At 39.7% G+C, this 14,033-nt stretch overlaps 1 protein-coding gene across 2 annotated transcripts in view; it reads left to right on the top strand.

Moving 5' to 3' along the window:
• Positions 1–13,218, top strand: part of STT3A (STT3 oligosaccharyltransferase complex catalytic subunit A) — a 30,626-nt gene extending 17,408 nt beyond the window's left edge. For both annotated transcript variants that reach the window (XM_045894748.2, XM_064577263.1), the window contains exons 12-18: positions 173–328; positions 559–747; positions 1,743–1,859; positions 1,979–2,081; positions 11,217–11,405; positions 12,227–12,342; positions 12,941–13,218. In XM_045894748.2, coding sequence (XP_045750704.1) covers positions 173–328; positions 559–747; positions 1,743–1,859; positions 1,979–2,081; positions 11,217–11,405; positions 12,227–12,342; positions 12,941–12,979 — 909 coding nt within the window. In that variant the 3' untranslated portion in view covers positions 12,980–13,218. The remainder of the gene's footprint in view (positions 1–172; positions 329–558; positions 748–1,742; positions 1,860–1,978; positions 2,082–11,216; positions 11,406–12,226; positions 12,343–12,940) is intronic.
• Positions 13,219–14,033: the final 815 nt, after the last annotated feature.

Below are 14,033 nucleotides of genomic sequence, written 5' to 3'. Positions count from 1 at the left end.
TATATACTTCTACTCTAGATATATCAAGTATTTTCTCATACTCTTTTTTTATTGAGGAATCGTGTTTGTTGAAAACCACTGAACTGATGTCATGATGTACTAATAGGTTGAAATCTGTAATTTGTAAAACGCTGATTGGACTGTGTTTTTGTTTGCTTCCTGTCTCTTGCAGGTCCGTTTAATGCTAGTGTTGGCACCTGTTATGTGCATTCTTTCTGGCATTGGAGTCTCCCAGGTGCTGTCCACTTACATGAAGAATTTGGACATAAGTCGTCCAGACAAAAAGAGCAAGAAGCAACAGGATTCCACTTACCCTATTAAGAATGAAGTGAGAATTAAGCAATGCTAAGAACAGGCTTGGGAAACTCTGTGTGTATATGTGTGTGTGTTTGTGTGTGTGTGTATCTATTTTTTGAGTGAGGGAATAGAGTGTTGTCATAGTGGTCAGAGTGAACTCGTATAGCCCCTGACTTGTTTTGATTCATCTCATCTATATTGTGTGTAAGAAGCTCTTCTGAGTTGTGAAATTTAATTTGCTTTATATTCTTCCTTGTTCAGGTGGCAAGTGGGATGATACTGGTCATGGCTTTCTTTCTCATCACCTATACCTTTCATTCAACCTGGGTGACCAGCGAGGCCTACTCTTCTCCCTCCATTGTGCTGTCTGCCCGTGGTGGGGATGGCAGTAGGATCATTTTTGATGACTTTCGAGAAGCATACTATTGGCTTCGTCACAATACTCCAGAGGTAAAAATTTGGGAGGGGTGGGATTGAGGGGTATGGGGAAGTAGGAGACGTTTGCTGTGATAGTGAATCAATAGCTTTTAGGTGGGTGGAAAGCCTGGAGAAATTGGAACTATAGAACCCTGGTGTTGAATGAGCCCTACAGGTCAGCCTCCATTCAATTCAGGATTTCTTCTGTATCCTTACTGGTAATCATCGACACTCTTGACAGCGTGGTGATTTTATCATGAGATAGACCACCCCAATTATAAAAGAAATCAGAAAATAGAAACAAGAGAAAAGATATAGGGGCTTCTGGGTGGCTCAGTTGGTTAAGCGACTGCCTTCGGCTCAGGTCATGATCCTGGAGTCCCAGGATCGAGTCCCACATCGGGCTCCCTGCTCAGCAGGGTCTGCTTCTGCCTCTGACCCTCCCCCATCTTGTGTTCTCTCTCTTATTCTCTCTCTCTCTCTCAGATAAATAAATAAAATCTTAAAAAAAATTTTTTTTTTCCATAAAGTGATCACCTGATGATAAGCACTTTTAACATTTTGGTTTATAACTTTTAAGAATCTGAAGTGATTTTCTTGCAGTAGCAATAGCCCTTCTGAGTTAGGCACTTGATGAAAGCTTTAAGAATTTCTTAGTTCTCGTGCATTATATTCTGTGGTTTATATTCCCCCCATCTTGATATTAACTGCTTTTTGTGTATTGCTAAAGATCATTTATTTAATATAATTATCTGATGACACCAGATTATTTATTTGGACCCAGTCCCCTATACCTACCATCGTTTTATGCTTGTTTATATAAGGTGATCTGAGATGAAAGTATTTGGAATGTTGAATTGTATAATTTGCACTGAGATTCCATGATTATATTATAAATGTAGGACTAAGTGCCAAGATTTATTTTCTGGTTAGGCAATGCCTCACTTATTATCAGATGCCCTTCCAGTTCTCTTGTATTTGAATTTTGGAGGCAGCGAGCTTATTTTCATTTCCCATTCTTCTTTCAGGATGCGAAGGTCATGTCATGGTGGGATTATGGCTACCAGATTACAGCTATGGCGAATCGGACAATTTTAGTGGACAATAACACATGGAATAATACCCATATTTCTCGAGTAGGGCAGGTAAAGTGAAGGGGGGTCATTTGAGTGTTTGGCACACAGGATCTAGTGGGGAATATTTCTCTCTGAGGGATCATATGACTTGGAATTTTGCTCTGAGAAATGTGCATTTATTTTTCTAGGCAATGGCGTCCACAGAAGAAAAAGCCTATGAGATCATGAGGGAGCTTGATGTTAGCTATGTGCTGGTCATTTTTGGAGGCCTTACTGGGTATTCTTCTGATGGTATGTACTTGATTCTAACTATAGGTCATAGAGTCTAAGAAAACTAGATGAATCTCCTATTCTTCTGGTCTTTTTTTTTTTTTTTTAATAATATCAACATATTTTCTTGGTTGGGAAAGTTCCTAAGTATTTGCAACTTTAGGGTTTATATGTTTTGATTTTTTTTGGCAACAAATAAGAGGTAAAAGTAAATAATTCTCATATAGGTATGGCATGCTGTAATTGTCTAAAGACCTAGGAGTAGTTCCACAACCAGTAAACAAAGAACATAAAGCTTAGTTGAACCTATTGTGGTGTTCATTTCACAGTATATATAAATCAAACAAACAAAAAGTAATAGCAAAGTAAAATACAATGTGAAAAAAAGAACATAAGGCATCTGAAATGAACTTAAGAATTAGCATTTTTAGTGGGTTTAAGCCATAGATTCATATGCCAGTTTAAAATGTTTTATATTTGTGTGTGTGTGTGTGTGTGTGTGGCATATGTTACCATGTTCCCTATGATTAATAGCAAAACCATGTTTTTAGAAGACTTGTCAAAATGTGGTTCTCTGCCTTAAAAAAACTTAAAAAAAACTAAAGCAATACCTTATTTTTACTTGAAAATGTGAAACACTTTTGAAGGTTTATTTATTTTTTATTTTTTTATTTTTTTTTTAAAGATTTTATTTATGTGACAGAGAGAGACACAGCGAGAGAGGGAACACAAGCAGGGGGAGTGGGAGAGGCAGAAGCAGGCCTCCCACCGAGCAGGGAGCCTGACGCAGGGCTCAATCCCAGGACCCTGGGATCATGACCTGAGCCGAAGGCAGATGCCTAACGACTGAGCCACCCAGGCGCCCCGCTTTTGAAGGTCTATAATAAAAAGTGGTAGATACTACCCAGTCCCCAAACCTAAACTCCCTATGATACCAGTTTCTAGAGGCAATTATTTCTTTATTTGTTTCTTTTAGTACTTATGTTCTTATTTCTAAAAATATGTATATTCCTCTATTCATTGATCATTTTAGATATGCCATATCAACTTATAATTGTAGAGAAGAAATTTCGTCCTTTTTATCACTCCCCACTTCCTCCTTTTGCTCTTGATTCTTCTTAGTGGGATCAATTTTTAATTTTTGGTTAAATCCAGATCAAGTATTTTCAAAATCGTGACTATGTAAACATTCATTGCTGAGTCAGCCCGTATACCATGGTTACATTCTTACCTAAAATAACTTTTGTTTTCCTGCAATTAATAACTACCTCATATTTTTATCTTAATTTTCTTTGAATATATGACTGCTTCTTAGAGATGTTTAAATTTTAGATTATATGTCTTTCTATATAGTACATATAAAGTGCCAAGTATAAAGTTAGAAGACTGGTTTCCATGTGTGTCTTGTACAAGCAGAGGAAGAATGATGATGGCAGGGACGTGTGTCCACAGACTTAAACTTGCACAATTGTACCAGCACTGTTTGTGTATAATCATTTATAGGTTTTTCTAGTAGTCACAATATAGCCAAATACTACAGAAAAGTATTTGTATATGTATATATGTATATATATTTTTATATATATGAATGTATACATTATATGTGGTAGAAAGAGATAATTTCTCAAAATCTTAGTACTAACTACTGTTAAGTAACCACTTTCAGTCAGTCAACCTTTTATTGCCTACAAAGGTACATAGAAATATGTTTAATGCTGGCATAAAAATGAATGTCATTATTTGGATTACACTGTAGTTTTTTTCTTGAAATTAAGGAAAGTAGCATGTGAGATACTTGACAAAGTAACTTAACATTAAAAGAAAGTGCTAAGATGAAGAGGTTTCAATTGTACAAATATTTTTTTATTTTTTTTTTTTAAGATTTTATTTATTCATTTGAGACACAGAGAGAGAGAGAGAGCATGAGCAGGGGGAGAGGCAGAGGGAGAGGGAGAAGCAGGCTCCCCACTGAACCAGGAGCCTGATGTGGGGCTTGATCCCAGGACCCTGGAATCATGACCCGAGCCGAAGGCAGACACCCAACCATCTGAGCCACCCAGGTGCCCCAATTTTTTTTTTAAATATTTTATTTATTTATTTGACAGAGAGAGATATAGCTAGAGAGGGAACACAAACAGGGGGAGTGGGAGAGGGAGAAGCAGGCTCCTGGCCGAGCAGGGAGCCCGATGCGGGGCTCTATCCCAGGACCCTGGGATCATGACCTGAGCCAAAGGCAGACGCTTAACGACTGAGCCACCCAGGTGCCCCAATAAATAAGATCTTAAAAAAAATTTTCTTAATTCTCATTCTTGTGTAGTATTCCATTGTGTGAATATAGCATAATATATGCATTTTATTTTTTTAAGATTTTATTTATTTATTTGACAGAGAGAGACACAGTGAGAGAGGGAACACAAGCAGGGGGAGTGGGAGAGGGAGAAGCAGGCTTCCTGCTGAGCAGGGAGCCCGATGCGGGGCTCGATCCCAGAACCCTGGGATCATGACCCGAGCCGAAGGCAGATGCTTAAGGACTGAGCCACCCAGGTGCCCCTATTTTTTATTTTTTATGAAGATTTTATTTATTTGAGAGAGAGAGAGAGCACAAGCTGGGGGGGGAGTAGAAGCAGAGGGAGAAGCAGACTCCCGGCTGAGCAGGGAGCCCAATATTGGGTTCGATCCCAGGACCCTGGGATTACGACCTGAGCTGAAGGCAGATGCTTAACCAACTGAGCCACCCAGGTGCCCCAATGTGTGGGTTTTAGTGTTGATGGGTTCAGTTTGGGGCTGTCACAAATGATGCTCTTATGAACATTATTGTGCTTGTCTTCTGGTGAACATATATATAATGTTAATAATGGAATTGCTAATTTAGAAGGAATGTATGTGTTCAGCTTTAATAGGTACTGGCAAAGAGATTTCTAAAGTGGTAGTACCAATTTACATTCCTACCAACGGTGTTGTTGGTTGTTCTGCATTCTTGCCTAATACTCGGTATTACAAATCTTTTTCATTTGTGCCTGTATGTGGTGGTAATACAGATGTATTGAAGATGAAGAAACTGTTCTAATGAAGATGGAGAAACTGTTCCTTCATAATCACTTAGTTATGTGGGACTATAAAAACGTGACAATCAGAGATTCAGTTAGGTCAAATTGATGCCTAATTGTGAGAATGATAGCATAGGTTAAGTTTATGTAAAGAAAGACTCAGAGGGGCGCCTGGGTGGCTCAGTTGGTTAAGCGACTGCCTTCGGCTCAGGTCATGATCCTGGAGTCCCTGGATCGAGTCCCGCATCGGGCTCCCTGCTCAGCGGGGGGTCTGCTTCTCCCTCTGACCCTCACCCCTCTCATGTGCTCTCTCTCTCTCATTCTCTCTGTCTCAAATAAATAAATAAAATCTTAAAAAAAAAAAAAGACTCAGAACACCTTAACAGAGAAAAGCTTTCTTTGGACATTGTGCTATGTTTTTGAATTGTTGCAAGAGTAGTGATTTGACAATTTCTCTGATCTATATGGAAGCTAGACTTTAAAAAAAAATAAGATAACCACTGAAAAGAACACTGTCATTATCTAAATTTGTGAAAACATGCATGTGAAAATCATGAAAGAAGCATTGTTTAATTTTCTCATATTGAATTTACTTCTCAAGGTCAAATGATTAGGCTGCATTAGTTGGAATTCTGAAAAACTCAAAGAGGTATGATGAAAAGGAGTGAACCCCAAATCCAGAGATTGTTGCTATTATTGTTATTATTTAAACATGGTAACATTCCAGCTGGTGCCTTCTGTGAATACTTTTTAACATTTTTAAAGTAGCTTCTCCCTTCCTTCCTCCCTCCCTTCTTCTCCCTTCCTGCCTCCCTCTCTCTCTCCCTCTTTCAGTCTTTTACAAACACACACAGACACATGGACAAATGTGCCCCAGAACAGCTACTGGTATTGCCTTGATGGCTAATCCTCTCTTCCCCCATGCCCTAACTCATTTTCAGTCATTATTCTTGCCTCTCCTGAGTCTACTAAAAAAAAAAAACCCACCACATCATGGGATGCCTGGGTGGCTCAGTCGGTTAAGTGTCTGCCTTTGGCTCAGGTCCTGATCCCAGGGTCCTGGGATTGAGCCCCACATCGGGCTGCCTGCTCAGCGGGGAGACTGCTTCTCCCTCTCCTACTCCCCCTGCTAGTGTTCCCTCTCGCTGTGTCTCTCTCTGTCAAATAAATAAATAAAATCTAAAAACAATCTTAAAAAAAAAAAGATTTTATTTATTTATTTGACACAGAGAGACACAGCGAGAGGGAACACTAGCAGGGGGAGTGGGAGAGGGAGAAGCAGGCTTCCCGTGATGCAGGGAACCTGATGTAGTGCTCCATCCGAGGACCCTGGGATCACGACCTGAGCCGAAGGGAGACGCTTTACGACTGAGCCACCCAGACACCCCAATAAATAAAATCTTTAAAAAATAAAATTAAAAAACACCACATCTCATCAAGTTGTATATGTTAAATATGTACAGCTTTTGGTATATCAATCATACTTCAATAAAGTGGTTTTTAAAAAGCACACCCTGGGTGCCTGGGTGGCTCAGTCGTTAAGCGTCTACCTTCGGCTCAGGTCATGATCCCAGGGTCCTGGGATAAAGCCCTACATCGGGCTCCTTGCTTGGCGGGGAGCCTGCTTCTCCCTCTCCCACTCCTCCTGCTTGTGTTCCCTTTCTTGCTGTGTCTCTCTCTGTCAAATAAATAAAATCTTAAAAAAAAAAAATGCACACAAAATTTGGGCACTGAAGATGATTCTAAAATGTTTTGAGCATTTTTTAAAAAAGATTTTATTTATTGGGCGCCTGGGTGGCTCAGTTGTTAAGGATCTGCCTTTAGCTCAGGTCATGATCCCAGGGTCCTGGAATCCAGCCCCTCATCGGGCTCCCTGCTCCATGGGAAGCCTGCTTCTCCCTCTCCCACTCCCCCCGCTTGTGTTCCCTCTCTCACTGTCTCTCTCTCTATCAAATAAATAAATAAAATCTTTTTATTTATTTATTTATTTGAGAGATTGAGAATGAGAGACAGAGAGCATGAGAGGGAGAGGGTCAGAGGGAGAAGCAGACTCCCTGCTGAGCAGGGAGCCAGATGCGGGACTCGATCCCGGGACTCCAGGATCATGACCTGAGCTGAAGGCAGTCGCTTAACCAACTGAGCCACCCAGGCGCCCCAATAAATAAAATCTTAAAAAAAAAAGATTTTATTTATTTGAGAGAGAGACAGAGAGAGCACAAGCAGGGGGAGGGGCAGAGGGAGAAGAACAAGCAGACTCCACGCTTAGCAGGGAGCCCCCAACGAGGGGCTCAATCCCAGGACCCTGAGATCATGCCAGCCAAGTTAGATGCTTAACTGACTGAGCCCAGGCACCCCTCTTGTGAGCATTTTTATGCTAAGTGGTACCAGTTGCAAAAACATTTTCTAAAGGGATTAACATGCATTTGGGTATAAAAATTGTATTGCATTTATTTATTTAATTTATGTTTTTAGAATATTTATTCATTTGAGAGAGAGTGAGAGAGAGCACAACAGGGAGAGTGGCAGAGGGGGAGGAAGAAGCAGGCTCGGCTAAGCCACCCAGGTGCCCCATGTACTGCTTTTTTTTTTCAAAGTTTCATTATTTCATGGTCATATCTCATGTTTCTTAAATGTTCTTAATTTAAACTTCCTTGAGATGTTGTGTCATGGACAAGATTTTGCCCTTTTGCAAGTCATGTTTATTTCATGTTACTCATTTTCTATTAAATGCTTATACAGATCTAAAATAAAATATTTAGATCTGATGATAGTTCAGACTCTCTTGTTCGAGTTTGATCCAACACTGCCTTTAACTTTCCCCTTTTGTGTAGGCAACAGAATCTTTGAGCAGTGGCCTGTCCTTCATGCAGTTGCTGTTACTTTTTACTTTCCCCCCTTTTTTTTTTAATTTTTGAAATTTTTAATAGGAAAGAAAATAAGGGATTTTATTTTGTTTTTCTAAAGATTTTATTTATTTGAGAGAGAGAAAGTGAGAGAGAGCATGAGCAGCGGGGAGAGGGAGAAGCAGGCTCCCTGCTGAGCAGGGATCCCAACTTGGGGCTTGATCCCAGGACTCTGGGATCTTGACCTGAGCTGATGTCAGATGCTTAACTGACGGAGCCACCCAGTTGCCCCCAAGTGAGGGATTTTAAATGTTTTCTGAGATACTACATTATATGGAGATTTTAAGATGAGATACATATCTTTGATGATCCAGTACACCAGGGGTCCATTAGACTGCAGCCATACCCATTTATTTCTGTATTATCTTTCTCCCCAGTTTTGAGATATAACTGACATTTGACATTATGTAAGCTTAAAGTTTACAATGTAATGATAAGTTTAGTCAATATTCGTCACCTCACATAAATTTTTTTTTCTTGTGATGAGAATTTTTAAAATCTCTCTTAGCAACTTTAAATATATAATACAGTATTATTAACTGTAATCATCATGTTGTATATTATATGCCCAGAACTTACTAATCTTACAACTAGAAGTTTATCACCTTTGACCACCTTCACCCAGTTGCCCCAATCCCCCACCCCCAGCCTCTGGCAACCACACAATCTGGCTTCTGTTTCTAAGTTTGGTTTTTTTTTTTTTTAAGATTCCACTTATAAGGGAGATCCTACAGTATTTGTCTTTCACTGTTTGACTTATTTCACTTAGCATAATGCTCTCAAGGCCCATCCATGTTGTTGCAAATGGCTGGATTTCCTTTTTATTTTTTTTTCTATGGCTGGATGGTATTCCATGTTACATATGTGAGATAAATATATATAGTAGTTATATTTTTCATTTTTTGAGGAACCTGCATACTGTTTTCTATAGTGGCTGTACCAGTTTACATGCCCACCAACAGTGTATAAGGTTTCCCGTTTTTCCACATCCTTGGCAGCATTTGTTATCTCTTGTCTTTTCTAACAGGTATGAGGTGATATCTCACTGTGATTTTGATTTGTATTTCCGTTGTGATTAGTGATGTTGAGCACGTTTCCATGTACGTGTTGGCCATCTGAATATCTTTGGGAAAATGTCTATTAAGGTCCTTTTCCCATTTTTAATCAGATTATTTAGGGGTTTTGTTATTGAGTTGTAGGAGTTCCTTATATATGTTGGCTATTAATCCCCTATGTTAATACATGGTTTGCAGATATTTTCTCCCATTCCATAGATCGCCGTTTCATGTTGCTGATTGTTTCTTTTGCTGTGCACTTTTCCATTCTTACAGCTTGTCAGGTTTTTGCTTCAGACGTAATGTTCAGGAAGCTACAATCTCAGTACTCCAGACACTATACTACACTACATGAGGAAAGCAGTATTATGTATGGAATGCTTACTATGTGACAAATGATATACGAAGTGCTGTACATGCACTTACTCATAACCCTGTTGTACATACTCTCATTTTTCTATCTGAAGCTCAAGAGAGGTTAAGTAACTTGTTCAGGGTCACCCACCTAGAATTGGCAATGCTAGAAATAAAACCCAGGCTGTTTAGATCCAGAGTCTGTGTTCTTAAGCAGTGAGATATCCCCTGGAACGCTTTGCTGTAGTGCAGTAGGAACCTTTTTTCCTACAGATCCATAATGCTTTTTTTTTTTTTTAAGATTTTATTTATTTATTTGACAGAGACACAGTGAGAGAGGGAACACAAGCAGGGGGAGTGGAAGAGGGAGAAGCAGGCTTCCTGGCGATGCAGGGCTTGATCCCAGGACCCTGGGATCATGACCTGAGCCGAAGGCAGACGCTTAACAACTGAGCCACCAGGCGCCCCCAGATCAATAATACTTTTTATACTAACCATCCATTTCCCTAACACTCGTGGAGGAGATACAGAGAGTGACATTCTAAGAGAGAGAACCTGAGTTGCTGGTGGTGTCAGTATATATGGACGCTGGTAGTGTGTTTGACATAGAAATGTTGACTTCTCATAGCTATGTTTTGGAGGTTTGTAACTTTACAGCTGTAGGTCAAGAAGGTAGCATGTTAGTTCTGATAAAGTTGCTACTTTCTGGATCTGTGCTGTCTGATAGAAATATAATGGGAGCACATATATTGTTTTAAATTTTTATTAGTCACATCAAAATAAGTACAAAGAAACAAGAAGTGAATTTTAATAATTTAACTGAATATATCCAAAACATTATTTAACCAAAATATTTTACTCACGTTTTGTTTTGGTTTTGGACTAAGTCTTAGAAATCCAGTGCGTACTTTATACTTAACAGCAAATCTTAATTTGGATTAGCCACCTTTTTTTTTTAATTTAAAGATTTTATTTATTTATTTATTTGAGAGGCAGGGAGGGAGACAGAGCACAAGCAGGGGGTGGGCAGCAGGAGAGGGAGAAGCAGACTCCCCACTGAGCAGGGAGCCCCACATGGGGCTCCATCCCGGGACTCCAGGATCATGACCTGAGCTGAAGGCAGATAGATGCTTAACTGACTGAGCCACCCAGGCGCCCCTGAACTAGCCACCTTTCAAGTTTCAGTAGCTACATGTGGCTAGTATATACAGCTACTATACTGGACAGCTCAGACCAACTAATACCTGGGAATAATTTCTGTTGTGACTTAAGTCTGGACCAATAGCACAGGCTTTCAGAAATCTATAGGAGGGGCGCCTGGGTGGCTCAGTCCTTAAGCGTCTGCCTCCGGCTCAGGTCAGGATCTCAGGGTCCTGGGATCGAGCCCCGCATCAGGCTCCCTGCTCCGCGGGAAGCCTGCTTCTCCCTCTCCCACTCCCCCTGCTTGTGTTCCCTCTCTCGCTGTGTCTCTGTCAAATAAATAAATAAAAATCTTTAAAAAAAAAAAAGTCTATAGGAAAAGTTGTAAATTTTGAGGGAAAAGTTTTGCCCCCACATTGTATTTCCTATTTTAAAAAATTAGACTTAAATAGTACCATTTCTCATTAGAAAAATATTTTGAGGGATTTTCTTAGAAATAGTGACTTTTTCAAAGGTCACATCACTGTGTTGTACACTTTAATATTGTCTGTCAACTATACTTAAAAAAAAAAGAAGGAAATAAATAATAGCTTTCATTAGGTGATTTAGCTCTAGCAACCTTTGTGACACAGCCGTTCTCTTTCTGCTTTTTTGTAGACATCAACAAGTTTCTGTGGATGGTCCGGATTGGAGGGAGCACAGACACAGGCAAACATATTAAGGAACACGATTACTATACTCCAACTGGGGAGTTCCGTGTGGACCGTGAGGGTTCTCCAGTGCTGCTCAACTGCCTTATGTACAAGATGTGTTACTACCGCTTTGGACAGGTCTACACAGAAGCCAGTGAGTGACTCATGATAACATTAGTTATAACAGTGAGAACATTGATGCTAAAAAAACCTATCGTTTTTTTCATATGCCAGGCACTGCTGTAAGTGCTTTACATCTGTTAACTTGTTTGATCCCTACAACAACCCAAAACATAGATACTAATATATTTCCATTTTATATATGAGGAATTTGAGGTACAAATAAGGTACTTACCTGCCCAAAGTCACGTAACTAGTGGCAGTTAGGTTAAACTCAGGCAGTCTGGCTCTAGATTCTGTGATTTTACCCATTACATTTTATTGCCTTTCAGTAAAAGGTATTGCAGTGGAGAGAGGAATGAAATGGGGATAGAGTGATAAAAAGGTCTTTTCATTTCTTTAAATAAATGCCTGGAGAATAATCTGATTGGGTTAAGTCTTTCCTTCTGATTTTAATTTCTTGGTATTGCAGTAGGGACAATGCTTGAAGTGGATGCAGGTCTGATTTCTGATGGGTTCTTCTCTGATCCATGGAGGGGTTACTAGTATAACACAGAGGCCTCTAGGTAGCAATCCTCAGGAATGAGGGGCTGGGAAATCAGCCCCCTGCCTTTTAGAAGAGGTAGCCTCCATGGTCTTTGTCAAACATCAGCTTGGAGAGGACTTGAGTCAGGGTAACACTTGACTTGTCCTAACTACCTGATGTCTTTTTCTGTAGGCCCTACTCTCTAAACAAACTTCAGGCTGAGAAGTAACATTCCAGTTAGTAGATGATTTACCAGATTGATTTACTCTTTCCTTAGGAAATCAACACTGTAGAAAGAAGTGTTTCTCCTTTTTTTTGGTCCCTTCTAGAGCGTCCACCAGGCTTTGACCGTGTCCGGAATGCTGAGATTGGGAATAAAGACTTTGAACTTGATGTCCTGGAGGAAGCATACACCACAGAACATTGGCTAGTCAGGATATATAAGGTGAGTAGATGCTACACTGAGAAAGCAACTCTCATGTTTGTGGATTGGTTCTAGTGCTAAAAAATGGGCCACATATTTCTAATACAGGGACATTTCTAATGTCAAGAGAAGTAGCTTACAACTCAGAATGTTACTATTTTTATTTTAGATTGTTCTTCGAGAGTAGACACCCTAGTCTGCTGTCATTTTAGTTGTGGTTACAGTGATATTTTTCCAGTTGGGGTTGTACTTGATTTGTTGTGATTTTCAGGCCTGGAGGGGGAAAAAAAGAATGTGTGTGTGTATGTGTGTGCATGTGTATGTGCACATGTGTACGCTACATTTTCTTCTCTCCCACTGAAGAATTTATGGCATAGAGTCACACAGAAGTGTGTTCTATCTCTTACATAAGAAAAGATTGAGAACCCTTGATATATTTGGCAGGTAGATCATTTATACTGCTCCTCAGAGGTACTCCAAAAGGCTAAGCAGAGAGTAGCTAGTCTCAAACCAGTGCTCATTTAGTCACAAAGCCAAATCAGGCAGCAGACCCCAACTTAGTAAAGCTCTTCCAGCTTGACCTGATTGTAAATATTAAAATGACATCTTTATGTTGCAGGTAAAGGACCTGGATAATCGAGGCTTGTCACGGACATAAATGTTATGTCCACCTGATATGCTTCGCACTGAGCGTCACATTTAGGATGCTGAAGACGTTTTTTAAATATGCAGTTTATAAGAACAGAGCACGATGGGATTAGTATTGTCTGGAAGTTTTGCCCTGGGCAGTATGGGCTGGGCCAAATGGAATGATTTTTTATAATTCTGAGCAGGTTACCAAATGAAATGTCATGGCTTTACTTTGGTCAATTAAAGGGGGGACCTTTTTTTTTCAAATGTGCCTTATTTGTTTTGACTTATGACTGATTTGAGAAAGGCAAAAATTTGTGCTGGGCTGATAGAAGGACAGAAAGTAAACCTCATCCATGCTTTTAGCTCCCTAAATGAGCCATGTGGGGGCATTCTGTCTCTCTCAAATCAGGAACACTATCAAGGACTAGCTCACATCCCACTTGTACAAACAGTTTTGTCATTTCAAAAATTGCAGCACCTAACACAACGCCTTGCATATAGTGGGTGCTCAGTAAACTTTTATTAAATGAATAAATGTTTGTGGAACCAGAGGAGTTCTGTTTCTGGGCAGGAAAGTCCGCTGTGTTGCCATCATGTCTCTGTTTCAATATCTCTTGTCATTAGAGGCTCTTTGCTTTTATGAGGGACAGAAGGGGACTAGCCACACCTGATGTCACCAGTATTCTTTGGGACTAGCTAGGTTTTTTGTTTTTGTTTTGTTTTTTTTCGAGCAAGAATAAATCAAGTGAGACTCAATCACTTGAAGTTTTGAAGACTCAAGGCAGACAGTGAAACTGTTCTCAATGGAGAAGATGAAACTCCTCCAATATTATTTATAGAATTTGATCGTCAGGTGTTTTCGAATCAGCTGAAATAATAATCATACATTTCTATTTGAAATCCAGCTTTTCAGTCAGTACTCACTTATCCATGATACAGTAAACATCTCTTTGCTCATTTCCTTTAGCTTATATGCTAAAACTCTTGTGATTATTTAAGGGTGAGCTTCTTAGTCTCAGCTAGATATGTGGCCCATGTTGTTATTAAATACCACTAATAAATTCAGTGACCTGGTTTTG

The sequence above is a fragment of the Mirounga angustirostris genome, unplaced genomic scaffold (genome assembly GCF_029215605.1).
Source record: "Mirounga angustirostris isolate CCGP_5_RB_7025 unplaced genomic scaffold, mMirAng1.0.hap1 SCAF_13, whole genome shotgun sequence".
Taxonomy (NCBI): domain Eukaryota; kingdom Metazoa; phylum Chordata; class Mammalia; order Carnivora; family Phocidae; genus Mirounga; species Mirounga angustirostris.
Note: the sequence above shows the minus strand (reverse complement) of the source record. Positions and strands in the feature narration are given on the sequence as shown.